Source organism: Thalassophryne amazonica, chromosome 8, assembly GCF_902500255.1.
Source record: "Thalassophryne amazonica chromosome 8, fThaAma1.1, whole genome shotgun sequence".
Lineage (NCBI taxonomy): Eukaryota > Metazoa > Chordata > Actinopteri > Batrachoidiformes > Batrachoididae > Thalassophryne > Thalassophryne amazonica.
This window is the reverse complement of record NC_047110.1, coordinates 61,732,619-61,742,943: the sequence shown is the minus strand read 5'-3', so window position 1 is coordinate 61,742,943 and position 10,325 is coordinate 61,732,619. Positions and strand designations below refer to the sequence as shown.

General features: G+C 40.7%; 1 protein-coding gene across 1 annotated transcript; it reads right to left on the bottom strand.

Annotated features, from left to right (window-relative positions):
• Window positions 1-4,594: 4,594 nt before the first annotated feature.
• Window positions 4,595-8,752, bottom strand: LOC117515751 (isocitrate dehydrogenase [NAD] subunit alpha, mitochondrial-like). Its single transcript, XM_034176456.1, has 4 exons — window positions 8,672-8,752; window positions 5,493-5,555; window positions 5,319-5,402; window positions 4,595-4,972 (listed from the first exon to the last, which is right to left on the bottom strand). The coding sequence occupies exons 1-4, from the start codon at window positions 8,687-8,689 to the stop codon at window positions 4,610-4,612; spliced, it is 528 nt and encodes a 175-aa protein (XP_034032347.1). The 5' UTR covers window positions 8,690-8,752; the 3' UTR covers window positions 4,595-4,609.
• Window positions 8,753-10,325: the final 1,573 nt, after the last annotated feature.

Here is a 10,325-nt window from a genome sequence, read left to right as displayed (position 1 = left end):
GCCCCAACCAGTCCCAGCAGAAGACTGCCCCTCCCTGAGCCTGGTTCTGCTGGAGGTTCTTCCTTTTAAAAGGGAGTTTTTCCTTCCCACTGTAGCCAAGTGCTTGCTCACAGGGGGTCGTTTTGACCGTTGGGGTTTTACATAATTATTGTATGGCCTTTCCTTACAATATAAAGCGCCTTGGGGCAACTGTTTGTTGTGATTTGGCGCTATATAAAAAAATTGATTGATTGATTTATTGATCCTTCAGGAGGCACTGCATTAAACCCGACATCATTGTATAAAGGATCTTACCGCATGGGCTCAGGAACACTTCAGAAAACCATTGTCAGTTAACACAGTTCGTCACTACATCTACAAGTACAAGTTAAAACTCTACCATGCAAAGCGAAAGCCATACATTAACAACATCCAGAAATGGCGCCGCCTTCTCTGGGCCCGAGCTCATTTGAAATGGACAGACGCAAAGTGGAAAAGTGTGCTGTCATCTGATGAGTTCACATTTCAAATTGTTTTTGGAAATCATGGACGTCGTGTCCTCTGGACAAAAGAGGAAAAAGACCATCCAGATTGTTACCAGCGCTAAGTTCAAAGCCAGCATCTGTGATGGTATGGGGGTGTATTAGTGCCCCATGGCATGGGCAGCTTACACATCTGTGATGGCACCATCAATGCTGAAAGGTACATCCAGGTTTAGGAGCAACACATGCTGCCATCCAAGCAACGTCTTCTTCAAGGACGCCCCTGCTTATTTCAGCAAGACAATGCCAAGCCACATTCTGCACATGTTACAACAGCGTGGCTTCGTAGTAAAAGAGTGTGGATACTAGACTGGCCTGTCTGCAGTCCAGACCTGTCGCCCATTGAAAATGTTGGTGCATTATGAAGCGGAACATGACAATGGAGACCCCAGACTGTTGAACAACTGAAGTCGTACATCAGGCAAGAATGGGAAAGAATTCCACCTACCAAGCTTCAACAATTGGAGTCCTCAGTTTCCAAACGCTTATTGAGTGTTGTTAGAAGGAAAGGTGATGTAACACAGTGGTAAACATACCACTGTCCCAGCTTTTTTGAAACGTGTTGCAGGCATCTATTTCAAAATGAGCAAAAACAATAAACTTTATCAAAGATAATGTTGTGAAAGTATCGTGACACGGACCCACAACAGGGGGCGTTAATGAACGGACAATGGATAAGCCAAAAAGTAACAATTTAATGTTGTGAATCGCACAACGAAGTACAGACAATAACAATATGGTGGAATGTCAATTATACACAAGGTGACGTGTGGGCAGGCTCGAAGATAGAAGACGTCTGGCGAGAGAAGAGCCGGATCCAACACAGCTTCCACCACCAACGGATCTGAAGAACACCGGAGCCGCCAAGCCCTGCGCCCCAGGTGGCCACTGTCTTCAGCAGTCAGACCCGGTACTGCTGGCAGAGAACAGAAACAGTACTGATGAGTGTGAGTTCGCACTCAGTAATCCCACAGTCAGTGTTCAGTTAGGAGGGAGAACCTCCACCTCCGAATCACACACTCGTGCAGCTCCTGTGAAACCACTTATCTGGTTTGGGGTGTGAGGCGAAGCCGTTGCAGTCCACACCAAACACCAATACCACAGATAAGGACACCGTCACAGGAAAACGGCTGCAACTGAGATCAGACTATTACACAAGGTTTAGTTCAGCAGGAGAAATGACCTGAATGGTAGCTGATTTCTCGGCAGGGAGGTGGAGTTGCAGTCCGGCCTTTATGGTGGTGGTGATGAGTAGTGGATGAGTGACAGCTGGTATGGATGATGGGTGACAGCTGTCACTCCCAGTCGCTCCCACGCTCTCGTGCTTGAAGCCCGCACTTCAAGCAGGGCGCCATCTTGTGGTGGTGGGCCAGCAGTACCTCCTCTTCAGCGGCCCACACAACAAATAAAATCGAAAAAGGAGTGCTGCGTGGGTCCACAAATTGTGAATCAAAAAGTTTTTTTAAAAAATCTTTATGCACAGGTGCTCAATTGGAGATAGGGGTGCTATTCAGTACTTAGAAAACAGGCGTTTTTATCTTCAAATGGTGAAAAAATGAAAAACAAAAAAGAGCTCTTTTGTGTGAAAACCTCAGGAAGACCAAAAACAAAGCTCCAAGGCACTCTGTGAAAATTGAATTAAAAAGCCTTTATTGTGGCATGGCGATATAATTAAAATACGCACCAACGCGTTTCGGCCCAGCATGGCCTTCTTCAGGATATCAAACAGGTTTTGCACAAGTGTCACAGGCCTCCTTTAATAAGGAGGAAGCTAGTACACGCCTACACTCAGATAATTAGAGGAGATTAGAAGTGCATTTTTAGAACAACAACGGAAAGACAAAACACAAAAATACAATACAGTATAGTCTATGTACAATATAATACTACAACCCCTGGCAAAAATTATGGAATCACCGGCCTTGGAGGGTGTTCATTCAGTTGTTTAATTTTGTAGAAAAAGCAGATCACAGACATGACACAAAACTAAAGTCATTTCAAATGGCAACTTTCTGGCTTTAAGAAACACTATAAGAAATCAGGGAAAAAAAATTGTGGCAGTCAGTAACGGTTACTTTTTTAGACCAAGCAGAGGGAAAAAAATATGGAATCACTCAATTCTGAGGAAAAATTATGGAATCATGAAAAACAAAAGAACGCTCCAACACATCACTCGTATTTTGTTGCACCACCTCTGGCTTTTATAACAGCTTGCAGTCTCTGAGGCATGGACTTAATGAGTGACAAACAGTACTCTTCATCAATCTGGCTCCAACTTTCTCTGATTGCTGTTGCCACATCAGCTTTGCAGGTTGGAGCCTTGTCATGGACCATTTTCTTCAACGTCCACCAAAGATTTTCAATTGGATTAAGATTTATTTGCAGGCCATGACATTGACCCTATGTGTCTTTTTGCAAGGAATGTTTTCACAGTTTTTGCTCTATGCAAGATGCATTATCATCTTGAAAATGATTTCATCATCCCCAACATCCTTTCAATTGATGGGATAAGAAAAGTGTCCAAAATATCAACGTAAACTGGTGCATTTATTGATGATGTAATGACAGCCATCTCCCCAGTGCCTTTACCTGACATGCAGCCCCATATCATCAATGACTGTGGAAATTTACATGTTCTCTTCAGGCAGTCATCTTTATAAATCTCATTGGAATGGCACCAAACAAAAGTTCCAGCATCATCACCTTGCCCAATGCAGATTCGAGATTCATCACTGAATATGACTTTCATCCAGTCATCCACAGTCCACGATTGCTTTTCCTTAGCCCATTGTAACCTTGTTTTCTTCTGTTTAGGTGTTAATGATGGCTTTCGTTTAGCTTTTCTGTATGTAAAACCCATTTCCTTTAGGTGGTTTCTTACAGTTCGGTCACAGACGTTGACTCCAGTTTCCTCCCATTCGTTCCTCATTTGTTTTGTTGTGCATTTTCGACTTTTGAGACATATTGCTTTAATTTTTCTGTCTTGACGCTTTGATGTCTTCCTTGGTCTACCAGTATGTTTGCCTTTAACAACCTTCCCATGTTGTTTGTATTTGGTCCAGAGTTTAGACACAGCTGAGTGTGAACAACCATCTTTTGCAACATTGCGTGATGATTTACCCTCTTTTAAGAGTTTGATAATCCTCTCCTTTGTTTCAATTGACATCTCTCATGTTGGAGCCATGATTCATGTCAGTCCACTTGGTGCAACAGCTCTCCAAGGTGTGATCACTCCTTTTTAGATGCAGACTAACGAGCAGATCTGATTTGATGCAGGTGTTAGTTTTGGGGATGAAATTTACAGGGTGATTCCATAATTTTTTCCTCAGAATTGAGTGAGTCCATATTTTTTCCCTCTGCTTGGTCTAAAAAGTAACCGTTACTGACTGCCACAATTATTTTTCCTGATTTCTTATAGGTTTCTTAAAGCCAGAAAGTTGCCATTGAAATGACTTAGTTTGTGTCATGTCTGTGATCTGCTTTTTTCCTACAAAATTAAACAACTGAATGAACATCCTCCGAGGCCGGTGATTCCATAATTATTGCCAGGAGTTGTATATAATACAGTTGATTTAAATATATGTAATGCAATCGATCAAGTGGTAAACCCCAATGAAACAGGACGGGCACCTCCTTGAACAATCTAGATCACAAGATACATATATCATAAATATGGAGAGAAATCTATGTCGGCATTGAGGCCTGGATATTCAGTTGCTTTTAAGTGTACAATCCAATAAATTTCACGTTGTAGGAGGAGAGAAAGTCTGTCACCACCACGTGATTGTTTTTCAATTGTCTCAATGACCATCACTTTTAGTTTATTGACATTTGTGTGTCCAGCCATGTGATAGTGGACTGCCATAGGGTCGAGTGGATCTTGCTTGTGTATGGCACGTTTATGCTCTGCAAGTCTGTCTTTAAGTCATCTTTTAGTTTTTGTTTTTTCATTTTTTTCACCATTTGAAGATAAAAACGCCTGTTTTCTAAATATACTTTATCAGTTTTGAAACATTAAATATCTATCTTTGTGGTGTATTCAGTTGAATATAGGTTGAAGAGGATTTGCAAATCATTGTATTCTGTTTTTATTTACATTTTACACAATGTCCCAACTTCACTGAAATTAGGGATATATATATATATATATATCCTCCCTTTGTGGTGGGGCTAATTAACATTTCTGATAAAGCGTCCAATTGCCAATTTTCGCTTTGGGATTGAATAAAGCAAAGCAAAAGGGGGAGAGGTTTGTTAAGGAATCTGGCAAAACGTGGTGTCTGATTATCAATATCATTACTAACTGTCCGACAAATAGCTATATGAAGGAAGTTACCTTTCAGGCCAATTTTGTTCCTGTCCATTGATTCTTTTGCATCAAGAGGAATCATCCACTTGCCACCGGGACCCTGGATAGCTGTAACATTTCTCTCTTCCCACTGAATAGGTGCCTACATTACATGAATAACAGAAGCACTGGAATGATTTATAGATTTTTAAGCATTAAAAAAGCGGTACTTTTCTGAATTCCTCTTTTTTATCTATGCAAAAATGTAAAAAGCATTGATGTTTGAGCTACTATAAGACAGCATGCAAAGTTTTCAGGATGATTAAGTGGGTTTGTGATTACAAAAAATAAATAAATAAAATCCAAGCTGCATTTTCTCATCTTCAATTGACCACAATTTCACAATCTTTAATGACTTACCACCAGATTTACAGGTTGAAGATCAACAATATTAATATTCTGAAGTGTTAACTGTCTAGCCTAAGTATAAGGAATATTTGATTACTAACTTTTGCGGCTTCAAATATCTTCATTACAGCAGTGGAGATCTCAGGGCCAATTCCATCACCAGGGATTAAAGTAACAGTTTGGATCTGTGAGGCAAACCAAAGACACATCAAACACCAAGATATGACTAAACATTAAAAGAGATTTTACTGTAGCCCCACAACGAGGATACATACCCCACGGGTGAATGCTTTGAGTTGTGGAGTCTGTGTCTTTAATGCTCCCACTACCCGTGACACCTGAAAATTTGAACACAGACAACAGTACAAGTGACATGAAACACAAAAGTGATTCAGTTAAGGGTTCAGTTCAAAACATGAAAAAAATTAGTCTGTGGTTTCCCAACAACAAAAACAATTGTAAAGTTCTACATATGCCTTGAGAGCCATTGGTGCTGGTGTTTATTGCAGGATTCCACAGTGTGACGTGCATGAGAGTCTGCATCTCCCCTTGGATGGAGGACTGAGACAGGTAATATGACTGGGACTCAAACCCAGGTCAGCATATTGGCAATCCAAATCCTTCTCTGATTTATCTACTTGGTCTACTAATAATCCAGTAATAGTTATGTAGCAGCTTTCTCTGCATTGCATTGTGCAAGGGAGGCAAACTCTCTATCCAGCAGGCTTAAAACCCAGGTTCTGGCCTGAGTGGCCAAAGTATCCTTTGGCTGTTGGGGAAGGGAGGCCTATTGACTACAATTGCACAGCAATTCCTGCTGGCCTCCGTCAAAGTTACAACATTTCTGTGGTACTAGGTCTCTTCAGCAGATCCTTGTGAACACTAGTGATGTTAAGCTCGAGCCAGTCTGCTCGACACAGCATCAAGCTTTTTGAACCAGAAGTGTCAGTGAGCAGCGTTTCGAGCACGCCCCCATCACGTGACCACTGCGAGTGAGGCCTCGTTATGTCACACCACGTGTCGAACTTCGCGGAAAATTCGAATAATCTGGGCGTGTCAATACGACCCGCCAAGTATTTAAATGAGATCTTAATCACAGCTCAAACCGTGGGTTTTTGAGAGGAGATTGCTAGTGACACTGTTATTGCCAATTAGCACGTGAATCGGAGCCAAGGAAACTATTAGTTTATATTTGGGTCTAGTTTAGAGTTCATTTAGTAACGTTAGCTACACACACATAGGATCTAACATAGACAGACACACACCATACACAACAGGCATCCATTCATATACATTTATTCACACAGTACATCAACATAGGTTATAGGTTAGACTATATATTATAGGTAGATCAGAGACTGAGCTGAGAGCTGTGATTTTGGTGAAGTGAAAGGTGTGAGAAAGGTGAGTGTGTGTGTGAGAGAGTGAGCAGTGGTGAGGGACATGGAGCAGCCAGTGCCAAAAAGAACACGATCAATTGCTTGGGAGCACTTTGATCTAATAAGCCCCAAAAAGGTCAAGTGCTTGATTTGTGCTCAAGAGCTGAGGTATAGTAACAATACGTCTTTAATGCTGCGATACCTGAGGTCCAAACATCCCGAGACACCAATGGCTGGTGCTTCTGTTGCTGCTCCTGGAGCAGGAATCAGGCTATGTAAGCTATATTTTATTCTTTATCGAAGATTAAAACATACTCATAAACAAAAATAGCTCAGCATATCATACTGTATTCCATTAAAGGCAGACAAGCTGTTTGGATGAGGCACTGGTGGACTATGTTGTGGAAGATGCACGACCGTTCAAAATAGTGGAGAGTAAAGCCTTCAGGGCTTTACTACAAAGGTTTGACCCAACATATGCCTACCTCCAGAGGAGAAGATCGGCTCAAATACTGGGTGACACGAGTCACAGTCTATCCCAATTTACAGAGAATGGCAAAAAATATTTGTCCATGCCAGCAACATCAGTGCCTTGCGAGCGGGTCTTCTCCAAAGCTGGAGAGGTCATGAGGCAGAAGAGGAGCCGATTAAAGCCCAGCACCGTTGAAATTATTCTTTTTTTTAATAAAAATTGTTGAAAGTTGCATAATCACCGTCTCCTATCCCCTCTATTCTAATTTACAAATTACAGCAACATGAGCACCAGTTGTAGAAGCACATGCCTTTCTCACTTTCCCGTCACATTTTATCCAAATATAGTTTGAGGAATGATAACACAAATCTACATATAGTCTACAATAAAGGCTTTCATAACCATTATGTGTGCATCTGTAGGGACTATTTTTTACATTAACAAAGGCACAATAATACATATGATATTTTTTATTATTATTTTCAAGAACAAACCACATCAGTCATGAATTAATGCAAACATTTGTCAGGGCACTCGCTCAAGGTAATTCTCAAAGCAATCCAGCAGATGTCACCCTTCAAACTGTATCAAATGGGTCGAAGCAGTGTGTCGTTTTTCAGCCAGTTGTGTTGCAGTGGCTCATTGGTTCATGAGGCTTCGAAATTGCCATCACTAGTGAACACTGGAATGCCTTTGTGCCAATCTAGCTGTTACTTGGGGAGACCAGGATGAGGAGTATCACTTGTTTTATGAGGGAGCATCATTTTGGTGATGTGGTACATTTCTCTATGCATGATCCAGCACTACAGGTGCCTGATTTTGAAAGCCCCAGTGGTTGGAGAAGGCCAAGGGGCCCCCCACACTTCACCTGGCTGCAGTTAGTTTAGAGCTGTGGGGAGGGACCACCTGCCTGGCTGGTTGTCATCCAGCATCCAAGGCAGTTCTGTGGTGTCACGGATGTGATGAAGCGCAGCACCAGTGCATGCTTCCAGACTTGACTTGACAGATCTGAGTCCATTCTACTTATCTGCTCAATGGTTAGCCTTTCTCAGAATCTTAGTTCTGGCACAGATTAAGGCAAAATTATGGTTCAAGTAAGCGTTCTAGTCAAAGTCAGTGCCAGGCAGTGGTTAGGAATGGACTAGAAGCTGATACCAACTTACCAGCAGCAGCAGCACCACCACCCAATGACAGAAGTTCCGGAGGAATTAGCCTGCATGTGATACGGTCGGGTGGACCTCTAAGTAACTTTATTTTATTCATATTTTTTTGAGAGGCACATCCCTGGAAAACTATACATGCCAAAGAACAATTCATAATCTTTCAAAGGTACATTAAGCAAAATCATAAAATCTGATGTATTGTATTAACAAATGAACTGCTTCTGATCCAAGTCAGGGCGGAGGTTACTATAGCAACAGCTATCTAATGGACCACTCCTGCCCTTAGCGCTAGCTACTTAGGGAGGTAAGGAAAACTGTCTTTGTTATCTGCTTAAGTAGAACCTCCGTATGTAATCAAAACATTAGTCACAAATTATACTTTTCAAGGCGTTTCGTGTTCAAATTTACAAAAAACAAACAAACAAAAAACAAGTACATACCACTGATTTCCACGCCATAGCTGCTTTCCGGCACTATAGCCAAGGTCGACTCAATTGTCAAGTGTACCACAGCACAAAACAGGTTTCTGTTCCGATTAAGCAATTCAAAATAAAATCCTTCATTTAGTGGACGTTAACATGCTTGTCACGAAAGCAGGGTTTTTCTTTTTTTTTTAAATGTGCATTTACTCATTGTTAAACAGTAGCGCTATACGACAATCGGGTACGCTTTCTTGAAATGTAAAAAATAAAATAAATCACTTCTATGATGCTGTTGTTTTGACATTTCTTGGTACCCCTGGAAGTACTACTTTGCTCCTAATTTGAAATACTTGACATACTTGGAAGCGCAGAGAAGGAAAATATGTTCGAGTCTCATGTCACTCCCCTCTAGCAGTGTGACTGAAATTTCACATTTTCTTATTTGAAAAATCATTTTCTGTGCAGCTTCATGAAGCTGTGTAACTGATGAACAGACAAATGTTGCACTGTCCAGTTTCTCTAATCACAGCCACAGAAGCCACTAATTCATTTTGCGTTGTTTTGGTGGCTTCCCTCACTTGCCTTCTTGCACTTTCAGTTTTTGTGAACCGCCTACTCCAGACAGTTACCATTCAGGACCATACTTTTGGATCTCTTAAGGATTGATGGAAATGAAATGTTCATGTATCCATCCCCTGACTGATCTAAAGACAGTGAGCTGTAAAAGTGATTTCATCCATATCTTGTATGTATGTTAGCTGGGCAGATTATCTCCTCCGAAGATGAAGGGACTGTGTATCAACACAGATGTAACTCATAAACAGTTAATGACATATTTTTGTTAAACCCCTTGAATTAAAACTGAAAGTCAACACTACACACACATCTTGTTCCGTTGAATCTCCGCTGCAGAGTACAGTCAAGATTACAAAATGGTCACTGCATACTGTCACACTTAAAGACCTGACTGTACATTAGTCTTGATAAGTTCTACAAGGTAAGAAGGCATGCACCCATTCAGAATTTTATTAATCAGAGCAGAAGTGACATCATCACAGCAGTTTTTGTTATGTTTCTTATTAGGTTTTGTGGTTCACGTGACAGTTTTTAAAAAACTGATATTTAAAGTGTTTGAATTTACAGGTACATTATTTATAGTATAATGTTTGTTGTTTCTCTGTTCGACATAAGCTTATTGTCAAACAGCGTTCACTTCATTTTGACACCGTTAAAGAGCACTTTTTATTTTCCTATTGCAAAGTTTGAAGTGTGTTGGAGAAAAAAAAACTGAACCACAATAATTGTGGATCCTTGTGCACCTTTCCCTCAGTTGTTACTAAACCAGTGTTCTTACATCACAATTTTAGTATACTGTTTTTTTTCTCTACTCTTTTATGGAAATTAAACAGCCGTGGCTTTCCACAAGACTGCAGGTATGCAGTACACAGGATATGAAGTGAAGCAAAATGCTAAGTAGAACGACAACCCCAAATCAGAAAAAGTTGGCACAATACAGAAAATGAAAATAAATAAACAAATATAGTGATTCGTATATTTACTTTGATTTCTGTTTCATTGCAGACAGCATGAACCAAAGCTTTCTGTGGTCAACTTCATTTCACTTGTTAATTTACATCCAATTTTGCTTTAAGCCCTGCAACACATTCCAACT